The sequence below is a fragment of the Magnolia sinica genome, chromosome 17 (assembly GCF_029962835.1).
Source record: "Magnolia sinica isolate HGM2019 chromosome 17, MsV1, whole genome shotgun sequence".
Classification (NCBI taxonomy): Eukaryota; Viridiplantae; Streptophyta; class Magnoliopsida; order Magnoliales; family Magnoliaceae; genus Magnolia; species Magnolia sinica.
Genome location: NC_080589.1, coordinates 49,302,283 through 49,326,032, shown reverse-complemented (window position 1 = coordinate 49,326,032; position 23,750 = coordinate 49,302,283). Strand labels below are relative to the sequence as shown.

The following is a 23,750-nucleotide window of genomic DNA, read 5'->3' as shown; positions in this document are numbered from 1 at the left end:
GTCCAAAACCAAATGGTGAATTGACTGCTTGGAAACCACCAATGCTCTCATACAGCCTTCTCATGCCAGCAATTTCCCCTACACAATTGGACTTATCAGCTGCACTAAGCACGCCAGTGGAGAGCACTTGCAGGAAAAACACTTCTGTTACCCTTAAGCTTGTTCCTGAAGCTGCTACAGCGGCCGATATAACTGCAGGAACATTTGCTGTTCGAATGCCTGTCCCACTATCATTTTTCCCAATAGAAAGGTGTATCTCAGATAAAACAGAAACAACCTCTGTTTTATTCTGTGCTGTCTGCCACCTGTTTAGCTTACAAAAGTTCTCCTGAATAAAAATAAATAAATGAAACAATTGGAAACATGGAAGTGCTTAGTCCAAAAAAGCACACTATATTAAATCAATGGTAGGAAATATACACCAAATAAACCTAAAAGCCTATGCACTGAGAATTATAAAGCGAGTTAGACATATTTCCTTTGCACCATAACTGGTTCTAAACCTTAGTTCAACTCAACAATTAACTAATTCTCACCAATGTCAACTCGACAAGCAACACGTAAATTCTAACTACATACTGTCCAACTGAAGGGGAAAATATTTCAAAATATAAATCCCACATCCAAAACACATGCAAAATTTGTCAGCACAATAAGTAATGACACAGAGATTCAGGTCCAATATAATAGCATTGTTCATGGTAGTGGCAACCAAATTCTTACACACTTTAGAACAGATCTATTTAGAAACATGGAGTTACCTCTTTTAATTAATAAAACTGAACCTTTCGTATAGAATGAACTCCAACTAATGAAGCAATAAATTTCCCCACAAAATCAGCAAAAAAAAGAAAAAAAGAAAAGGAAAAGAGATTAAAATTTGGAATTGAGAACACCATCCAAAGTGTTGATATATGATGGGAGCCATCATGGATGTACCACAGCTCCCAGATTGGAAGATCCAGTCCAATTGATGGCCAGCAAATGGACAGTTAAGAAAGAAAATATAGCAATGGTCCACATTCAACCCAGAAGGCCAAAGACTCAATGGCTAGAATCTTCCTTTCTGGGGCATTTTTGGTTCGTGGCCACCATTCATATCTACAGTTTCAATCATTGAGCCATGGTCCCTACTTTTACAAACTGAAAACCCCAACGCATCATAGAAACTATCTGTCTGAGCATTATATGATACCTTCTAACAAGGACACTGTACTTTGCTAAAGAATTATGTGCTAGTGTAGTCGACGTGGACACTACTCTAGACAAAAAAACTAATATTACTCTTTCATTTGTGTCATGGGTCATGCCGGATTCCTCTGTCAGATGTTAATCCTCTGTGCTACTGGACATAGTTGTGATCCAAACCATTGAAATAATGATAGAAACTGTGGATGGTCCATCATATCAATGTCTAAAATATGTCTATCCTTACAAAAACTGGGACAGTCTAGATGGTGTGGCATGCATGTGTTCTACAAAGTGTAAAGGAGCTGCATACAACGAACAAATGCCCATCATACAGAGGCCAGATAGGTCCAACGGATCTGATTTTACCTATTACTCCTCATCTAAGTTAGGGTCCAGAAATTGAGGCAGTCAATATGGTGTGCCTGCATGTGTGTCAAATACAACATGGACATAGTAATTGATCTAGCAGCATCAACCTTTTACTATAAATACCCATATCCATCGTAAGTTTGTAACAAACCATAAGCAACAACAGCCATGGCCATACATAAATCTCTCTCCCTTGCTTTTATCCTCTTTTTCTTTACCCTTTCTTTCTTCCCATGCAACAATATCATCCGCAACAGCAGGAGAGGCTCTCCTGAAATGGAAAGCCAGCCTATTGCCATCACAAGCTCTCTACTCATGGTCACTTCCTGCTACTAATGTTACCACCAAAATGAATACTGATTCATGCAGTTTGCGAGGAATAAAACCAGAAGATCTTAAAATTTTAAAAGAAAAGCTTCAGCAGGAGGTAATTTTCTCAGGCACCACAATTGATTTTAGGTTCATATTCCTTTACATGCCTTTCTATCTTCTTTTACACTTGATTTATGCTTCCTGATTTTTTTTTTAGCATTTATCCAAAGTCTTGGCACCTTAAATTTTTCAGTATTGTTATTGTTGGAAAAAAGATGGAATGAGGAGCAGATATGAAAGAGACAAAGCCTATGTAACTTGGACACATCGATGATGGACATGCATACACACACATATCGAATGGTTATCATCATCAAACCAAAATACTTCTTTGAAATCATAAGCAAGTCATGGTGGGAACAACATGAAATCATGCCTAAAACCTCTAAATTCATGTGGTGGGCCTACTTGAGTATTGGAATGGTCTGATTTTTTGTGTCCTTTCATCCTGGTAGTGTGTGCCCGATGAATGTGTTGGATGGCATACAAACATTTTGTGGCTCAAGAGTTTTGGAATGGCCTGATTTTTTTCTTTTTTTTCGTCCCTTACATCTTCATGTATCATACAATTCATCATGCAATGACAGGACTGTTTTCAGTTTGTAGAAGTGGGGCCCATCATACAGTGTCTGAATCATTGAGATTTGGGGCCCTACTATAGCAAATATCTCCAGTTTCTATTTTCACATTTATTTATTGCTTTACAAATAGGCTTTAGTTCAAAAATAAATTTTTTTAGTTGTTAAGTAATAAGAACTCATGTTTAAAAATATAATTGTTAATTGAACTTGCTTAATTATATTTTTATTGCTTCATTTATAGTTGGTTGGATGATGAATATACTTGTAATTGAGAATAGAAATAAACAACTTACAATATATATATATATATATATATATTATACACACACACACACATACATATATATGTTATCCCTGGAGGATTTATTTTTTAGGGGGACATGTTATTATTGTAGCCTATGGTATGGTGCCCCAGTATTGCTTGTATGTTACTAGTATGTAGTAGATAGTACTAGGTTAATTATTTCAATTCTACATGTGCAAATTTTGAAATTTATTTCTTCAGTTTAAACACATTCTGTTATTAGTTAGGTAAATGATGAATATTCATTGTGATTGATTATGGAATTGGAATTGTTTAAGAATAGGATAATCAGTTGCCCATTTGAGAGTTTCTATGTGGCCAAGCATAGATATAGTGTGCTTTTGGATGCATAGAAATTCTCAAATTGTCCCACGTATGGACAGTTCAAGGTTGGATAGATTAAAATGCTTCGGTTCCATTATTTAAATGCACATGCTTGTTCTGGGTTGTATCTGTCCATTTCTCTCTGGTTACGTTTCTTACATTTATTTCTAATATCAAATATCCTCACAATGTCTGGATAATTGGTGTGGGAATCAAATGCAAGATCAACGTATCTGAAGAGACATGGGGAGATGCTGCGGAATTTCGGCGTGCGCATTTAAATGGGAACTTGAAAGCATTAAAATCTATCCGGTCTTGGATGGGTGACTGATTTAGTCAGTTAGTTGGATATACCATTAGTGATTCTTTAAGATGCCTAAATCATTGTCATTTGGCGGTAGGTTGTCATTGATTAGTATGTAGGTAGGTATCTCGTTTGTCACGGAGAATCCTGTTGAAAAAAAAAATTGTCATGTAACTTGGCTTCCTTTGCTAAATGAACGGATGATAATGGGGCTTGTTTAAATTATATTATGAAGCTTTGTCAGGTTCAGAGTGTATTTTCACTAACCCGTCCAAGTGGCTAAGGAAGATACTTATGGATAAGAGATGGATTCATCTGCCAAGGTACCTATTTAGAAACTTCTCATTTTAGTAGTTGTGGCTTAGTGGTCAAGATGCATTCTTTTGACATATCCTCCAATTTCATTGGATGATTTAGGGTGAGCCACACTTACTTAAATGGAGCTACGAAATTCATAGATTTTGCATTTTCAAATGCAAGTAATAGAGGGAGGATCCGATGTCCATGTAAGAACTGTAACAATAACTTCTGGGTGTCTCGAGAAATAGCATATGATCATATTGTGTGTGATGGATTTAATACAAGTTACACCTATTGGCATTTCCATGGGGAAGTTACGTCTTCTTCCATGCCAGCTACCACAAATGTCGTAGGTGATAATCCAGATCCACACAATGATATGCACGGATTGTTACATGATGTGTTCAGTATTTCAAATCTAAATGATGAAGAGAGTGATGCGGGCCACACGCCATACGGACCTACACAGGGGTAGAATACTGAAGCACAACAAATTTTCAAATTGGTAGAAGATGCTGATCAGGAATTGTACCCAGGTTGCAAGAAATTCACTAAGCTTTCTTTCGTTGTGAAACTATATCACATAAAGTGCCTTGGTGGATGGAGTGATTAATCATTTACCATGTTACTCGAATTGTTGAAGGAGACTCTTCCCGAGGGTGAAATGTTGCCAAAGTCTTTCTATGAAACTAAGAAGATCATTGGGGAGTTGGGCTTTAAATATAACAAAATTGATGCATGTCCCAATGATTGTATGTTGTATTGGAAGGATGCCATCAATGAGCAATCATGTGTTATATGTGGTACTTCCAGATGGAAAATGGCTGAACATCAGTCAGATGATGAAGGATCTTCTTCATCTGCAAAGGATCGAAAAATTTCAGCTAAGATATTGCGTCATTTTCCCTTGAAACCAAGGCTTCAAAGGTTGTTTATGTCATAAAAAATAACTTCCTCTATGAAATGGCATGAAGTAAGACGCACCGACGATGGAATATTAAGGCATCCTGCTGATTCCCCAGCGTGGAAAATTTTTGACCACAACCACCCAAGCTTTTCTTCGGACGATCGTAATGTTAGACTTGGGTTAGCAGCTGACGGTTTCAATCCATTCAGGACAATGATTATTGCTCACAGCACATGGCCTGTTATTCTGATACTATATAACTTGCCACCATGGATGTGTATGAAGCAACCTAATCTAATGTTGTCTTTTACTTATTCCTGGCCCTTATGGACCTAGTAATGACATTGACGTGTATATGCAACCTTTGATAGAGGAGTTGAAGGAATTGTGGGAGGTTGGCGCAGTCACTTATGATGACTCAAGCAATGAGACGTTTCGATTGCGTGCGGCATTGTTGGCGCAGACACTTATGATGACTCAAGCAATGAGACGTTTCGATTGCGTGCGGCATTGTTGTGGACTATCAATGACTTCCCTGCATATGCAAACTTGTTTGGAGGGAGCACTAAAGGACGTCTCGCTTGTCCTTGTTGTAATAAGGACACTTCGTCTAAATGGTTAAAACATGGTCGAAAGTTTTGTTATATGAGCCATCGTCGATTTTTAGAACATGATCATAGGTTTAGAACTGATAGCAGATCCTTTGATGGCACGGAAGAATTTGGCGAGGCGCCAACTCCACTATTTGGTTCTGATGTGTTGGCCCAGTTGTAGGGAATTAATGTCACCTTTGGGAAGAAGACTATAGGCAGTCATGGGCATAAGAGAAGACGAGAAGACAATGAGGAAGAAAGATATAACTGGAAAAAGAAGAGCATTTTCTTTGATTTGTCGTATTGGGAGCATAATCTATTGCGTCATATTCTGGACGTGATGCATATTGAAATGAATGTATGTGACAATGTGCTTGGGACGCTGTTGAATATTGCAGGGAAAACGAAGGATAGTGTAAAGGCATGTCTTGACCTACAAGATATGGGTATAAGACAAACATTACACCTAAAGCAGCTTTCATCTAACAAGACATATTTGCCACCCGCATGCTTTACTATGTTACCAAGTGAGAAGGATGATTTTTGCAAAATCTTAAAGCGGGTGAAAGTTCCAGATGGTTATGCAGCCAATATTTCACGTTGTGTGTATCTCAAAGAGCGCAAAATTTGAGGACTCAAGAGCCACGACTGTCATATTATGATGCAACAACTACTTCCAATTGCGATACGAACAACATTGCCTAAGAATGTAACCTCAGTCTTACTTGAATTGAGCGGTTTCTTTAGAGAATTATGTTCCAAAGACTTTGACCAATTGGAATCTCGAATTGTGTTAACACTTTGCCATTTAGAAAAGATCTTTTCACCAGCTTTTTTTGATATTATGGTGCATTTGACCATTCATTTAGTGGGCGAGGCAAAAATAGCTGGACCGGTACAATATCGATGGATGTACCCCATTGAGAGGTGCGTGTTAATGTTTATAAATTAAAATTATTTGCCATGCTATGCTAGTCATGCTAATCGACCATATATTTTTAACCTTCTTAATATTGGTGATCACAGATATCTGCTCACATTAAAGTCGTATGTGCGTAATAGAAGTCGGTCAGAGAGATCAATTGCGGAAGGGTACTTGGCGGAAGAATGCTTAACATTCTGCTCGAGCTACTTGCATGGTACAGAGACAAGGTTTAATCGACCAATATGGAATGATGACTATGGTAACACTGTTATAGAAGAACAATCCTCTATTTTCCCACGAGTAGGTCATGCATTAGGGAAGTCTGAGGATTGTGTACTGGATAAAGTTACATTTGCACAGGCACATCGATATGTCTTGTTTAACTGCCATGAACTCAGCCCATTTCTTGAGTAAGCCAACTATAGGACTTTTAGAGAGAACATATGAATGTTGTTAAGCGGATGAATCATCGTGCACGGCCAAGGGACATAGAACGCATTCACAGTGATACATTTTATAAATGGTTTAGTGATCGTGTAAGTAGTCGATTTGATAAGTTTAAGGAAATGTGCATGTTTTTTTATTTTTTATTATTCAAACATAAGCTTTTGAATGAATATTTTTGGTATCTGAATAGGTTGAACAGTTGCGCCATGAAAGGAATGAGCAGGTTTCAGAAGACCTTAGATGACTAGCTCGGGGTCCTAGTATGGCAAGAAGATATAAGGGCTTTATTGTAAACGGCTTCAGGTCCATCCACTCATCTGAAGGGCCAAACATTTATATTAAATGCCGATTGTCCATTTCTTCTGCATATGTTTAGCTCACCAGATCTGTGATTGACCTGATTCTTGGATCCAAGGCATAAGTTTTGTGTGAGGTTAACTTTAAAAAAAATAAAATAAAATAAAATTGGGTGAGGTTCGTAAAGATCACACATTTGTGGAGCCTTGCCAACCACATGCACCAAAATAGCATACAGGTGTGAGGTAAGAGCCTTCCATCAAATTGACCATTGTGTATAAAACAAATGGATGTCTAGAATAAACCTGCATCTGTTAGCTTGTTAGTACACCCCACTGTCAGATCACACATCACTGTTAGCCACCCCCACTAGGGAATCGATACCAAGACCTCAGTGTTGAAACGAGGCTTCTTTCACTCAGTCTACCACTTGAGCTATGGATCAGGGTGTCTATGGGTAAACCTGTATTCACTCAGTCTACCTCAGTGTCTATGAATAAACCTGTATCAGCCATCCATTTCTTTTGTATATTGTCTCCAACCTGAGCACCAAAATTGCCTGATTTTTGTGCAAGAACATCCAATCAATTTCATCCGATGTAATTATGGAACGCTGGGACCTCATACACATCTTCCATATTGGCATGTGCGGCTACATGTGGACAGGGACAGCTCCATATGCGTGTAGGCTTAGCAAACATCTGTTTCATGTTTACTTAATATGGTATTGATTTGTTTGGTCCTTGTATATGATATTTTCCTTTACAACATGTAACTCCTAACCGCAGTAATGTAATTTTTGTCATCAATAGGAAACTCTTCTAGCTAGCAGCCAGTACGTTTGGATTTGCTTGCAGTCAATCCATGCTTTGAAAACCATATCAGATGAGATTAAGAGCCTTCCATCAAATTGACCATTGTGTATAAAACAAATGGATGTCTAGAATAAACCTGCATCTGTTTTTTTTTTTTTTTTTCCTTGTTAGCTTGTTAGTACACCCCACTGTCAGATCACACGTCACTGTTAGCCACCCCCACTAGGGAATCGATACCAAGACCTCAGTGTTGAAATGAGGCTTCTTTCACTCAGTCTACCACTTGAGCTATGGATCAGGGTGTCTATGGATAAACCTGTATTCACTCAGTCTACCTCAGTGTCTATGAATAAACCTGTATCAGCCATCCATTTCTTTTGTATATTGTCTCCAACCTGAGCACCAAAATTGCCTGATTTTTGTGCAAGAACATCCAATCAATTTCATCCGATGTAATTTTGGAACGCTGGGACCTCGTACACATCTTCCATATTGGCATGTGCGGCTACATGTGGACGGGGACAGCTCCAATGCGTGTAGGCTTAGCAAACATCTGTTTCATGTTTACTTAATATGGTATTGATTTGTTTGGTCCTTGTATATGATATTTTCCTTTACAACATGTAACTCCTAACCGCAGTAATGTAATTTTTGTCATCAATAGGAAACTCTTCTAGCTAGCAGCCAGTACGTTTGGATTTGCTTGCAGTCAATCCATGCTTTGAAAACCATATCAGATGAGATTAGTAATTTCACATCCCAATCTACGCTATGATGTAATTGTAGGCTTAGCAAACATCTGTTTCATGTTTACTTAATATGGTATTGATTTGTTTGGTCCTTGTATATGATATTTTCCTTTACAACATGTAACTCCTAACTGCAGTAATGTAATTTTTGTCATCAATAGGAAACTCTTCTAGCTAGCAGCCAGTACGTTTGGATTTGCTTGCAGTCAATCCATGCTTTGAAATCCATATCAGATGAGATTAGTAATTTCACATCCAATCTTAAATTTGGATTGTGTTTGTCATATTTTTACAATTTTACGAGTCCTCTTTTTGTTATGACCCAACCAAATCTAATAAGAAGTTCCTTCCCATCAAATCTTTGGGCATCTTTTTTCTTAGATAAGTGATATTCATATTCTTTTCCTGTCATTTGTAGGACATTGACCATCAGATTAGAAGTTTCATTCTGTAAGGTTTTTGGAGCATCTTTCATCTATGGCAGAGCTTATCAAATAAAAGTTTGTGTCTCACAACTGCTGGCCCCACTTGTAAGTTGTAACATCTTTCTCAACACTTCAACCCAACGCAGAAGGAACTTACTATTTTTTCCATGATTAGATTTAGACCGTGCCAAGGTCAATCCAAGACCGACCTGGGTCTGTGACCAGCCAAAATGGATAGGCTCGAGCCTGGCCTTGTAATCTAATAATTGGCCCAACCCTTGATGGTGTCAGCTGATCTTCATGGTTATTTTTGAATGCATTCTTTTGCTGCAATACCATTTCTAGTTCCTCCTACTTATGCCAGGCTATTCTGTTACATATCATGTATTGTAGTGGTAAGCTGGTTGAGGATGTGAAGCATCCAATGCACATGTTTGTTTTGAGATTACACATGAAGCAACATGCTAGTGGCTGGTCTCTGATCCTTTTCTCAAGGATGCCTGAGAAGCAGCGGAATGCCACCATGGACCATCTCATTTCTGCGGGATATAGAAGCTGGACTTCTTTGATTATGAGGTATTATGCCCTTCCACATATTTTGATGTGAAAAATTGCCCATTTATCTTTTAGGAGTGTTGCTAAGCACACAGGCATTTGCAATGAGTCTCATGTAGTCACCGCCCATGTGCCAACATAGCACATAGGAGCGACATCCGATCCAATCCATCTATAGCACATCGGAACTCATGCTTTGTTCAGGTACGCAGGCAACTGTCCTGGAATTTTGAAGGTGCATTTGGGTGTTTAATTACTGTACCTAGCATGTATGTGCATCCAGATTTATACTCATTCACTGTTAATATTTTGGGCTTTTGCAACAGGAATGATCACTGCATCCTTTCATAGCAGCCATGTTTCTAGTCTGCTTTTCCAGTTGTTTTTTTTTTTTATTTTTTTTATCCATGTTCACTCAACATTCATAGTGCCCAAGGTTCTGGTGAATTTCTGCTACCTTTATTGCCATTGCACCTAGCCTGTATGTGCATTCAGATTTCTGTCAATGTGAGGACACCAATCTCTGCGTCATCCACGCCAAGAGGGTCACCACCATTTTTTTAGGATTTTGCAACTTTTTTTTTTCATTATAATGTTTCATACATATGCTCATGGTCTCAGGTAGCTGGAGGCCTGGCTGGTGAGACACCCCACATGATCAGTGCTGCAGTCAAAGGACTAGCTCGCTTAGCTTATGAATTCTCTGATCTCGTATCTGCAGCTTGCAACATGCTTCCATCTACATTTCTCCTCCTGCAGAGAAAGAATAGAGAAATAGTCAGTCTGTCCTCCCTCTTTCTCAGCATATTGTGTGAATTGTCGGAATTTTTAGATCTAAAATGACTGCCCCAAAATCATAATTGTTTCTATCTGTCCTTTTCATATAAGCTTCTCTGATGCCTGCTTAATGCAGGCTAATTTAGGTTTGCTGAAAGTGTTGGTGGCCAAATCACAAACTGAGGTGTTATAGACACACTTGAAGAGTATGGTTGAAGGGTTGCTGAAGTGGCAAGATGATACCAAGAACCATTTCAAAGACCTTACGGTTGCTGAAGTGGCAAGATGATACCAAGAACCATTTCAAAGCCAAGGTCTGCATCAAGGACATGGGCATCAAAGTAAAGAGCCTGCTCTTTACCTTCCTGAAAACAGAGTGCAAGATCTCCAGGAAGAACTGCAACACATTCTGCAGCTTCACATGGAAGTGACCGCTGTCTCACACACTTGCGCACATTAATCCACTCATCCTCCTCTGCGCCAAACCCTGAAAACTGAACCCGAACTTCCGGATCCCCCGTAGCAAACATTCTATGAGAAATGAAGGTTGAAACATCATACCATGCACCATCCCTTGCTGATTTGGCTTCAAATTCCATCCGAGTTTTATCTAAAGCATGCCTTCCTGAAGGAACAGAACTTGGTGCATTTCTCAGTGGAACTGAATCATCCTGAATCGTAGAAATGCTTAGCTTCCCAGGAGCCTTAAATCAACTTTGCCCGTAGTACCTTCTGTTTTGGAACCAGTTCCACACCTGCTTAGGTTGCACAACAATCTTCCCAGCTCTATCCGCAGACGCACTGAACTCTTCTGCAAGTGAGCAGATGGTCTCACAGGCAGTTACTTCTTGCAAACATGCTTCCATCTCCACCACCTCAGTGGAGGTGAAACGGAAGGCAGGGCCTCCACCGTGTGGAGGTCGACCCATTCCCTGATCTGATTTAGAGCGAATCTCTCGCCTCTCGAAGTGCTATTTCTGTCTGAATAACAAGCGCTGTTCAAAATCTAAGAACCAATTTTTTTTTTTCATCTATCGTAATGGATTTTCCTAAGAAATTCAGTACATTGAGAAATCTCTCTCTCTCTCTCTCTCTCTCTGACCTTTCAACGCCGAAAGGCCCTACCTCGAAATTCAGTACATTGATAGGCATACTTCATCATTGATAGTTATATGTTAGTTAATGCTTTTGCAAAAAGGCTCATAGTGAGTTGCATGCTATGATGCTTATGATGCAGTTTTATCCTTGAAGAAAAAGGAAAGAAAAATCCGTCCACATATTTATATAAAAAAAATTCCATAGCTATTCTCCTCCATCTGCTAGTCACAGGTATTTATTGGTTCCTTTTATTTTATATCAAATTTGTTTTTTGGTTATTTTATTTTGTTTTGTAAACTTTTGTCTCTGCATTGGTAACTGAAGGTAGAGCATTTGGGGTGAAACGTGGTAGCCCAGAGGGGGACTTTGCTGCTTCATATGGCGATGGATATGGACTTCATTCGGTATGGTTGTTTTTGCAGGAAATATTTATGACTGAAAATTTAATTTTAGATAGTGTAACTCATATTATGAGTGTACATACTGTTTTATTAGCTGACCTCTACGCATGGCAGGGTGTTGCTGACAAAGGTCCTCTATATGGCATGAGTTTTGGTTCTTGGGGTGCATTTGAGAAGTCTCGCCTTGGGCGTCGTTGAAATCCGTTGCTTTTTTTTTTTTTCCTCCTGCTTTTCCTTGTGTCTCAATCTATAAATTTCTGTCCGTTATGTAACCTTTCATTCTTAGGCCTCCTGCAAATGAGGCTGGAATGATTTACAGGTTGTGTTTGAATGCTAATTTAAGCTTGTATAGGTCTTTTGATTTAGAAGATTCAGCTTAGCAGAATTTTTAATTGTTTCTTTGACACTGTAAACGATTTACCAGCGTTTTTTACAGCTTTTTCTCGAGTTTGCTGTAACTTTTAGCGGCGTTTATTACAAATTCACTGCATTCCTGATGCCTTCCACCGGCGTTTGTCTATGTTTATCGGCGGTCCTAAAGTTTACCGGCGCTTCATACAGTTTGTAGCAGCAGTCAATGGAAGCGCCGGTAAAAGATAATGAGTGCTGGTCAAAGTTCAATTTTTAGCGGCGGCCATAAAAACGCCGCAAAAAGGGCAACCCCTGGTAAAAATGCACAAAAATCCAGTCATAACCGGTTTCCTATATTTTCTAGTTTTCTACATTAATAGAAGTGCACCAGTAGAGTTTTGATCCCCAAGGGTGCTTTTGGGTGCACTATTTGAATTAAAGTGCAATTGTCAGCCTAAAGAAATGGAAATAACCCAAATTGTGATTTCATTCCACCGCATTCATATTATGGGTTTATTTAACTTCCAAGTTCCACTTGAAAGAATATAGCTGGAAATGGAGATTTTGAGGTCACATTCCTCACTTTGAATATTAGGAAATACCATTAGCTTTTATCATTGCTTCTACGTGTTGAATAAACTAAAATTTTCAAAATTCAATTCAGGCTTTTTAACCACACTTGATAAAATACTTAGACGCTGTTTGCTTGCCACTTGAAAAATGATTTCATCTCATTTTAGTTAGACAGTAACTAATACATAAATACTGTTAGCTAAGATGAGATGAACTCAATTTTACTTGGCAACCAACCATGGCCTTTTCTTGTTCTTCTTTTTTTTTTTAATTTTTTTTATTGTTCTTGTTCTTCTTTTTATTTACTTATTTTTATTTTTTAATTTTAACAATACTATATGGTGAGGGAAACAAGTTTATCTATAAGCTTTTAATGGAGAGTGCAGAAGAAAGGAACTTCTGCAAGTTTGCTTTCAAACCAATTTCAGTTTTGTTGGCTTTATCATGCAGGGAAGAGCGTGAAACAATAATGAGAAAGATCACTGTCTTCTTCAAGTAATCAAAACCTTGAATAATAAGAAAGAAAACTTGAATATTTCATTATATAATTGTTTACACCCATTTTCGATGCCTTGACATGTCTAATAGAAAACTATCACATGGTGACATTACGTGTTTGGCACGCATGGAAGTTATACTTGCATAAGAGATATTTGGTTCATATTCCTTCGGCGTTATATGTGAGACTCGTATTTTAGCCTATACCGTTCTGTAGGCTTCCGTGGTCCTCCTGGCAGAATTTCGGTGACCCACGATTTGTTATCGGTGTTTACGAGCGATCCTAAGTCATGTCTCGTATATCAGAGTCGGGTGACAGCTGTCTCACACACTTGCGCACATTAATCCACTCATCCTACTCTGCGCCAAACCCTGAAAACTGAACCCGAACTTCTGGATCCCCCGTAGCAAACATTCTATGAGAAATGAAGGTTGAAACATCATACCATGCTCCATCCCTTGCTGATTTGGCTTCAAATTCCATCTGAGTTTTATCTAAAGCATGCCTTCCTGAAGGAACAGAAATTGGTGCATTTCTCAGTGGAACTGAATCATCCTGAATCGTAGAAATGCTTAGCTTCCCAGGAGCCTTAATTAACTTTGCCCGTAGAGCATACCTTCTGTTTTGGAACCAGTTCCACACCTGCTTAGGTTGCACAACAATCTTCCCAGCTCTATCTGCAGACGCACTGAACTTTTCTGCAAGCAAGCAGATGGTCTCACGGGCACGTATTGCATTATTGACTTCTTGCAAACATGCTTCCATCTCCACCACCTCAGTGGAGGTGAAACGGAAGGCAGGGCCTCCACCGTGTGGAGGTCGACCCATTCCTTGATCTGATTTAGAGTGAATCTCTCGCCTCTCGAAGCGCTATTTCTGTCTGAATAACAAGCGCTGTTCAAAATCTAAGAACCATTTTTTTTTCATCTATCGTAATGGATTTTCCTAAGAAATTCAGTACATTGAGAAATCTCTCTCTCTCTCTCTCTCTCTCTCTCTCTCTCTCTCTCTCTCTCTCTCTCTTTGACCTTTCAACGCCCAAAGGCCCTACCTCGAAATTCAGTACATTGATAGGCATACTTAATCATTGATAGTTACATGCTAGTTAATGCTTCTGCAAAAAGGCTCATAGTGAGTTGCATGCTATGATGCTTATGATGCAGTTTTATCCTTGAAGAAAAAGGAAAGAAAAATCTGTCCACATATTTATAAAAAAAAAATCGATAGCTATTCTCCTCCATCTGCTAGTTACAGGTATTTATTGGTTCCTTTTATCTTATATCAAATTTGTTTTTTGGTTATTTTATTTTGTTTTGTGAACTTTTGTCTCCGCATTGGTAACTAAAGGTGGAGCATTTGGGGTGAAACGTGGTAGCCCAGAGGGGGGCTTTGCTGCTTCATATGGGGATGGGTATGGACTTCATTCGGTATGGTTGTTTTTGCAGGAAATATTTATGACTGAAAATTTAATTTTAGATAGTGTAACTCAGATTATGAGTGTACAAACTGTTTTATTAGCTGACCTCTACGCATGGCAGGGTGCTGCTGACAAAGGTCCTCTATATGGCATGTTCTGGTTCTTGGGGTGCATTTGAGAAGTCTCGCCTTGGGCGTCGTTGAAATCTGTTGCTTTTTTTTTTTTCCTCCTGCTTTTCCTTGTGTCTCAATCTGTAAGTTTTCTGTCCATTATGTAACCTTTCATTCTCAGGCCCCCTGTAAATGTGGCTGGTTGTAAATGATTTACAGGTTGTGTTTGAATGCTAATTTAAGCTTGTAAAGGTCTTTTGATTTAGAATGAGTCAGCTTAGCAGAATTTTTAAATGTTTCTTTTACACTGTAAATGATTTGCCAGCGTTTTTTTACAGCTTTTACTTGCGTTTGTTGTAACTTTTAGCGGCGTTTATTACAAAATTTACCTGCATTCCTGATACCTTCCACCGGCGTTTCTCATAGCTTTTCATCGCCATTTTTCATATGTTTTACCGGTGGCCTTAAAGTTTTTACCGGCGCTTCATACAGTTTTTACCAGCAGTCAGTAGAAGCGCCGTTCAACTTTTAGTGGCGGCCATAAAAATGCCGGAAAAAGGGGAGACCGCCGGTAAAATTATAGCGAAGCCCCCCTTTAGCGGCATGCGTCGGCCGTTAGTAATTCTTATACCGGCAGTTTTTAGGACTTTTAGGGGCGGTTTTGGCCGCCGATAATGCCTATTTTTCTTGTAGTGGTCTAATAGTAATAATGTAGTATTTTTATATATTTTTCATTTTTTTCCCATTTTGCATTGATTTTTCAGATTTTTTTATTGTTCTTTTTCTAAAGGTTTTGGGAGTTGTCGCACATGCATGGAGTCCCCTCGTGTCGCATGGGATTGCTTATGCCATTTGACGAAATTGATCCTCTCTATACCCAAATGCGCAAAAATCCAGTCATAACCGGTTTCCTATATTTTCTAGTTTTCTACATTAATAGAAGTGCACCAATAGAGTTTCGATCCCCAAGGGTGCTTTTGGATGCACTATTTGAATTGATGTGCAATTGTCAGCCTAAAGAAATGGAAATAACCCAAATTGTGATTTCATTCCACCGCATTCATATTATGGGTTTATTTAACTTCCAAGTTCCGCTTGAAAGAATATAGCTGGAAATGGAGATTTTGAGGTCACATTCCTCACTTTGAATATTAGGAAATACCATTAGCTTTTATCCTTGCTTCTACGTGTTGAATAAACTAAAATTTTCAAAATTCAATTCAGCTTTTTAACCACACTTGATAAAATACTTAGACGCTGTTTGCTTGCCACTTGAAAAATGATTTCATCTCATTTTAGTTAGAAAGTAACTAATACATAAATACTGTTAGCTAAGATGAGATGAACTCAATTTTACTTGGCAACCAACCATGGCCTTTTCTTGTTCTTCTTTTTTTTTTTAATTTTTTTTATTGTTCTTGTTCTTCTTTTTATTTACTTATTTTTATTTTTTAATTTTAACAATACTATATGGTGAGGGAAACAAGTTTATCTATAAGCTTTTAATGGAGAGTGCAGAAGAAAGGAACTTCTGCAAGTTTGCTTTCAAACCAATTTCAGTTTTGTTGGCTTTATCATGCAGGGAAGAGCGTGAAACAATAATGAGAAAGATCACTGTCTTCTTCAAGTAATCAAAACCTTGAATAATAAGAAAGAAAACTTGAATATTTCATTATATAATTGTTTACACCCATTTTCGATGCCTTGACATGTCTAATAGAAAACTATCACATGGTGACATTACGTGTTTGGCACGCATGGAAGTTATACTTGCATAAGAGATATTTGGTTCATATTCCTTCGGCGTTATATGTGAGACTCGTATTTTAGCCTATACCGTTCTGTAGGCTTCCGTGGTCCTCCTGGCAGAATTTCGGTGACCCACGATTTGTTATCGGTGTTTACGAGCGATCCTAAGTCATGTCTCGTATATCAGAGTCGGCTCGACTCGAAACTTGTACCTTAGCAACCGCGCCATCGCCGTGGTTCCAATGCCGCATCTCGTGCGTCAATGCGATGCTTAGATCATAAGTTGTAGTCCGCGCATTGCAATGACTATAGACTGTACGTTGCGGGACCCACCTATTGCAATGACACAATTTTCTAAGCCATCATGGGGTCATGTGCTAGGTAATCATTTCCTCTTCTTTTCCCAAAAGTCAACACCCTCCCTTACCAAGAAATTAATGATGACCTTACGTCATTATTTCAAGACATGACCTTTTCCTCTCTCTCTCCTATCTCTCTCTCCCTCCCTCTTTCCTTTTCATTCTTCATTGCAAGAGCCATGGACGTCCAACCCATCCCAAAAAAAAATCAGCCCTCTCCCACCTTAGATCCACACCAATCCAAGCTCTAGATTGTCATCTTCATCGTTGAAAGAGCTTTATAAAAGCATTGAAGTATATGAGAAGAAGAAGAAGAGTAAAGTGAGTGCTTCTCTCTCTCTCTCTCTCCCCCTCCCTCCCTCCCCTGTTTGAGACACACGTGATGAGTGTGTTTCGTCTAGGACGTCCAGTCCCTGGACGTAGGATGTGGACCCCACAACGATGTGTATATATCATCCTCACCATCCAGAATGCTTAGATGGTGGGATGTAGCTGATGCATTGACGTTTGCAGGTTCCGTGGGCTCAACATGATGCATGTATCTCATACCATGCCATCCATCTGTATGATCCATACCGTCCAGATGACCGGATGGTGGAAACCCACCATGAAGTACATGTTGCATATGCACTGTCCATCCAGAAACCACAGTGATATATGTATGATGGACGGTGGGAACCAGGCAGCAATGCTGCTGTATTCACGTCAAAAATTTTTGGGCCCTGCATGTGATGTATGTGGGGTCCACACCGTCCAGATGGATAGGACAGTGAGACCCACCAGTGTATGTATTTTATTCACACCATCCAAGATCTCTGGACGGTGGAAATCCACCCTGATGTATTTGTTCTATCCACGACCGTCCATTACACGGACGCTGGTCGTATCTCCCTGTATAATATATATATATATATATATATATATATATATATTATCTAATAATATAATATTATATTATGTGGGCTCCACATGGGACCCACCATGATGGATGCCTTCGTCCACACCGTCCACTACCTGGGACGATGGGACCCACCTCACCTAAACTGAGAAAGATTCAAATCTCAGATGGGCCACCACGTGGACTCCGGCATGATATATATGTTATATTCATACCGTCCATTTGTACTGGACGTGGGCTCACCCCACACGTGTGACACGTGGGTAGGTGGGACCCACCTTGATGCATTTATTCCATATCCACTACGTCCATTTGCTCTACAAAGGTCCTCTATATGGCATGTTCTGGTTCTTGGGGTGCATTTGAGAAGTCTCGCCTTGGGCGTCGTTGAAATCTGTTGCTTTTTTTTTTTTCCTCCTGCTTTTCCTTGTGTCTCAATCTGTAAGTTTTCTGTCCATTATGTAACCTTTCATTCTCAGGCCCCCTGTAAATGTGGCTGGTTGTAAATGATTTACAGGTTGTGTTTGAATGCTAATTTAAGCTTGTAAAGGTCTTTTGATTTAGAATGAGTCAGCTTAGCAGAATTTTTAAATGTTTCTTTTACACTGTAAATGATTTGCCAGCGTTTTTTTACAGCTTTTACTTGCGTTTGTTGTAACTTTTAGCGGCGTTTATTACAAAATTTACCTGCATTCCTGATACCTTCCACCGGCGTTTCTCATAGCTTTTCATCGCCATTTTTCATATGTTTTACCGGTGGCCTTAAAGTTTTTACCGGCGCTTCATACAGTTTTTACCAGCAGTCAGTAGAAGCGCCGTTCAACTTTTAGTGGCGGCCATAAAAATGCCGGAAAAAGGGGAGACCGCCGGTAAAATTATAGCGAAGCCCCCCTTTAGCGGCATGCGTCGGCCGTTAGTAATTCTTATACCGGCAGTTTTTAGGACTTTTAGGGGCGGTTTTGGCCGCCGATAATGCCTATTTTTCTTGTAGTGGTCTAATAGTAATAATGTAGTATTTTTATATATTTTTCATTTTTTTCCCATTTTGCATTGATTTTTCAGATTTTTTTATTGTTCTTTTTCTAAAGGTTTTGGGAGTTGTCGCACATGCATGGAGTCCCCTCGTGTCGCATGGGATTGCTTATGCCATTTGACGAAATTGATCCTCTCTATACCCAAATGCGCAAAAATCCAGTCATAACCGGTTTCCTATATTTTCTAGTTTTCTACATTAATAGAAGTGCACCAATAGAGTTTCGATCCCCAAGGGTGCTTTTGGATGCACTATTTGAATTGATGTGCAATTGTCAGCCTAAAGAACTGGAAATAACCCAAATTGTGATTTCATTCCACCGCATTCATATTATGGGTTTATTTAACTTCCAAGTTCCGCTTGAAAGAATATAGCTGGAAATGGAGATTTTGAGGTCACATTCCTCACTTTGAATATTAGGAAATACCATTAGCTTTTATCCTTGCTTCTACGTGTTGAATAAACTAAAATTTTCAAAATTCAATTCAGGCTTTTTAACCACACTTGATAAAATACTTAGACGCTGTTTGCTTGCCACTTGAAAAATGATTTCATCTCATTTTAGTTAGAAAGTAACTAATACATAAATACCGTTAGCTAAGATGAGATGAACTCAATTTTACTTGGCAACCAACCATGGCCTTTTCTTGTTCTTCTTTTTATTTATTTATTTTTATTTTTTAATTTTAACAATACTATATGGTGAGGGAAACAAGTTTATCTATAAGCTTTTAATGGAGAGTGCAGAAGAGAGGAACTTCTGCAAGTTTGCTTCAAACCAATTTCAGTTTTGTTGGCTTTATTATGCAGGGAAGAACGTGAAACAATAATGAGAAAGATCACTGTCTTCTTCAAGTAATCAAAACCTTGAATAATAAGAAAGAAAACTTGAATATTTTATTACATAATTGTTTACACCCATTTTCGATGCCTTGACATGTCTAATAGAAAACTATTACATGGTGACATTACGTGTTTGGCACGCACGGAAGTTATACTTGCACAAGAGATCTTCGGTTGATATTCCTTTGGCGTTATATGTGAGACCTGTATTTTAGTCCATACGTTCCGTAGGCTTCCGCGGTCCTCGCGGTAGAATTTTGGTGACCCACGATTTGTTTTCGGTGTTTGCGAGCTATCCTAAGACATGTCCCGTATATCAAAGTCGGCTCGACTCGAAACTTGTACCCTAGTGTAACGCCCTGAAATTCGGGGGTCGAGCATAACTCAGCTCCCGAGTTCCAAAACATCACTTATGCAACATAATTAATGAATGATGTATGTTGACTGTATTAGCACATAAACATGGGATAGATTAAGCCAAAACGCAGATATGATTCAGGGATAAGTGAATAAAGCAAGCGGAAGACTTATAGTAAAATATGTGTACAAGTGTAAGTCCCTGAATTACATATACAACCAGATTGTGTAAAAGTGTTATTTATCAAAATTATAAGTACAAGTTACATCATTTCAGTTCCCAAAATATAATCCCAGAAATCCCGCGCAACAGACTAAGGCTCGCTAGAACCCGTCTGAAAACTGCATATAGGAGAAGGCAGCCTCGTCGTCATTCAGCTCCCGCTCTGCCTCAGACGTCACATCTACATCTGCAACATCAGGGCCTAAGACAGAGTCTGGTGGGTGTACAACACCGCCCCAGAAACGTGGGAGTGAGTGATCAACTCAGTGGAACAATAAGGCACTGGTTAACATGTTATCAGTTCAATCAAACAGTAATGATAAAGCAGGACAAGGAAATAAATCCTAAGTACTCTTGTTAATGCAGGTATGAATGCAATATGATGCGTGCCCTCACGCGTACACCCTCAGCGTCTTCATCTTACGTTACGCATGACATCGCCTCAAAGTGCGCCACATCTACAAAGCACATGCAAATGCGGTGCATGGATATGATTACCAAGTTGTTATTAGTCCAATTCATACAGCAGGATTGGGAAGCTAAGATACCTTCCTCATATCACCATCCAAACAGTGATCCATACTAGGGTCGTCAATCCTAGACATCTCATACGATCATATAGTTGAGGTCGTAGCAAAGGGCTCGTCACCAATCAATGCACGCCTTTCATGCCCTTACTACCACAGATCAGCTCGTCACCTCCTTGCGGTATCCAGGTATGCTCGAGGTCACTACAAAGGGCTCGTCACCAATCAATGTAGGCCGACAAAAACGAATATGGTGTCCCATACCACCATAATCGGCTCACGAGTTAAGTTGCTCACTGGTCACTACGGGAGGCTCGTCACCCGCGTAGGCCAACCTCGACCACGGTGTCCCATACCACCATGTCCGGCTCATGAGTCTTAGCGGATCAGGTACCATGGTTATTAGGATTTCACTGGTAAGTTCGGTATCCTAGATTCAAGCAGTAGCGTCCATACATGGTTAACATACACTGGACAATCGGGTTAGTTGACGAACTCAACTAGCACGAGCGCACGTTGAATTGAACGACATGGAGTGCGCAAACACCCCGCGTGGCCAAACCACTGCCGTCAACTCTAATACGACTCGGGTTCGTCTAATGCGTCTCACGTGGCGAAAGCAATCTCAACCACGATTCATAGGGTCAATTACCGATTTCCTGGACTAAAGCATAGTCCCAAATACATTACACTACTACAGATATTCATATGGAATGTAAAACAGTAATGGAACAACCACTCAAATCATGGTGCATACACATCTGAAGAATATCAACTTAACATAAATGTAAGCATAGGAATGCTTGAATTGAAATAACTTGGAATGTAACTGCATAAGGAAATCATGCGCATTCATAGGAGTATTGAGAATCACTTCTCAACGCCCGCATTTAGTGTAATCCGTTACACTTAGATCATTCATGCATTTCTACAAACACTTAGCATACATGGAACAACATACATGACGCATGTTGAAATACATGCACTTAGACAATTCCTTTTATCAAGGAGTTGCCATACATGCATCTAGCATACATACATGACAAATAATCATGGCAAACACAAGTGCGTATTTTATACGTATACGGTACTTTATAAATACACTTAGAATACACAAATCTCAATATAGCATATGCATAACAGGAAAGCGATGTAAACACAACATTTGGCATGTAAAATCTCATCCATAACAAGAATAAATCACTAACTGGGATTGAAAGCCTTGAAAACCATAACCTATACACTTAAAGTCGTCACCTTAAGTGAAGAAAGAACCGCCGAACTGATTTAGACGAGTTGTCTTCGTCAACGGCGCAAGAATACCCTAAAATAAGGATAGAAATGAGATACAACAACACCAAGTCTAATCTAAGCTCTAACACAGATTAGGGTTAGTTTAACTTACCCCAAAAGAACTCAGAATCGCCAAAGGAACGATTCAAAGTGAAGATTCAAAGATGAAGAAGAACAAGGAAGAATCAAGATGATTCACCAACCAATCTCTCTCACTAACTCTCTCTTTTCCACTCTCTTTCCAAGCTAGGGTTAGAGAAAATTCGTATGGAAATGAGAGCTAGGGTTAAAGGACTATATATAGGCCTTAAAATGATGGAAATAACCCCAGGGTCAAGGTATACTTAGTTTATAACCAAAGTACGCCTTTCTCGATCCAACGAAGCACTTCTGGTGGGCCTATAACCACGAAAGGTCGGACTTAAGCTCACTGACCATGGATCTAGGTCAGGCTGAGTTTTCGTACCGACCGGCTCTTCAGATCAGCCGTGGCGGACCACGCTCAATTCAACGGTCACGGAATCTCGATCAGGTCCACAAGCACTAGGATATGCCTGGACCAACTATCCTGATCAGCGGGTGAAATTGGGTCAGAATCCAACGGTCAGATAGCTTAAAATCGTCGCGCAAGCAACACGACTCAGATTTCATAAAAAGCTTATTAAATTCCAACCGTTCTCACACTCTTCACTCCGAGCTCAACCAAATCGACCCAGAACATCAGATCGACTTGATTTTCGAGGTGAAGACCAAGCCCAACTCAGTGACCGCAACAACCTAAGATCATCGCCATCGGACTTTCGACGCGCGGTTTAGGTCCGATCCAGATCTTCCAAAAAATCCCCAGAACAACTGGATTTAGCGATGGATCCCAGATTTCAGAGTAACGTAGCGCTCACTAATCTGCACGTTTAGAGCCATGCAGATACAATTTAAAGTGATTGATGCGAATTTCACAAGCAATCAAGTAAAGCGCTAATTACCCCAAACAACTACTTAAGGAAAGATTAGCACAGAAAATTCCAAGGTCGTTACACCTAGTAACCGCGTCGTCGCCATGGTTCTAACACCGCGTCTCGTACGTTAATGCGACGCTTAGATCATAAGTTGTGGTCTGCGCATTGTAATGACTATAGACTGTACGTTGCGGGACCCACTTATTGCAATGATACAATTTTCTAAGCCATCATGGGGTCATGTGCTAGGTAATCATTTCCTCTCCTTTTTCCAAAAGTCAACACCCTCCCTTACCAAGAAATTAATGATGACCTTACATCATTATTTCAAGCCATGCCCTTTTCCTCTCTCTCTCTCTCTCCTATCTTTCTCTCCCTTCCTCTTTCCTTTTCATTCTACATTGCAAGAGCCATGGACATCCAACCCATCCCAAAAAAAATTCAGCCCTCCCACCTTAGATCCCCACCAATCCAACCTCTAGATCGTCATCTTCACCGTTGAAAGAGCTTCATAAAAGCATTGGAGTATATGAGAATAAGAAGAAGAGTAAAGTGGGTGCTCTCTCTCTCTCCCGCCCCCCCACCCCCCCCCTATTTGAGACCCACGTGATGAGTGTGTTTCGTCTAGGACGTCCAGTCCCTGGACGTGGGATGTGGACCCCACAACAATGTGTATATATTATCCTCACCATCCAGAATGCTTGGACAGTGGGATGTAGCTGATGCATTGACGTTTGCAGGTTCTGTGGGCTCAGCATGATGCATGTATCTCATACTATGCCGTCCATCTGTATGATCCACACCGTCCAGATGACTGGACGGTGGAAA

General features: G+C 39.7%; 1 protein-coding gene, 2 long non-coding RNA genes and 1 pseudogene across 3 annotated transcripts; 1 reads left to right on the top strand and 3 right to left on the bottom strand.

The window, feature by feature from the left end:
• Window positions 1-7,062: 7,062 nt before the first annotated feature.
• LOC131231362 (uncharacterized) lies at window positions 7,063-7,497 on the bottom strand. The gene is made up of 2 exons (XR_009164332.1): window positions 7,417-7,497; window positions 7,063-7,219 (listed from the first exon to the last, which is right to left on the bottom strand). It is a non-coding gene; the product is annotated as an uncharacterized LOC131231362 (long non-coding RNA).
• Window positions 7,498-8,510: 1,013 nt separating this feature from the next.
• On the top strand, window positions 8,511-10,489 carry LOC131231361 (uncharacterized). Its single transcript, XR_009164331.1, has 4 exons — window positions 8,511-8,551; window positions 8,640-8,721; window positions 8,897-9,008; window positions 10,080-10,489. It is a non-coding gene; the product is annotated as an uncharacterized LOC131231361 (long non-coding RNA).
• A 9-nt stretch (window positions 10,490-10,498) lies between these two features.
• Window positions 10,499-11,248, bottom strand: LOC131230498 (protein SAWADEE HOMEODOMAIN HOMOLOG 2-like; annotated as a pseudogene).
• A 2,232-nt stretch (window positions 11,249-13,480) lies between these two features.
• LOC131231360 (protein SAWADEE HOMEODOMAIN HOMOLOG 2-like) lies at window positions 13,481-14,498 on the bottom strand. The gene has a single exon (XM_058227527.1). It carries the CDS (start codon window positions 13,983-13,985, stop codon window positions 13,512-13,514), a length of 474 nt encoding a protein of 157 aa, XP_058083510.1. The 5' UTR covers window positions 13,986-14,498; the 3' UTR covers window positions 13,481-13,511.
• Window positions 14,499-23,750: the final 9,252 nt, after the last annotated feature.

Bases quoted from the DNA above. Each gene is read 5' to 3' on its own strand.
- LOC131231360 (XM_058227527.1), bottom strand. From the start codon at position 13,985: ATGGGTCGACCTCCACACGGTGGAGGCCCTGCCTTCCGTTTCACCTCC.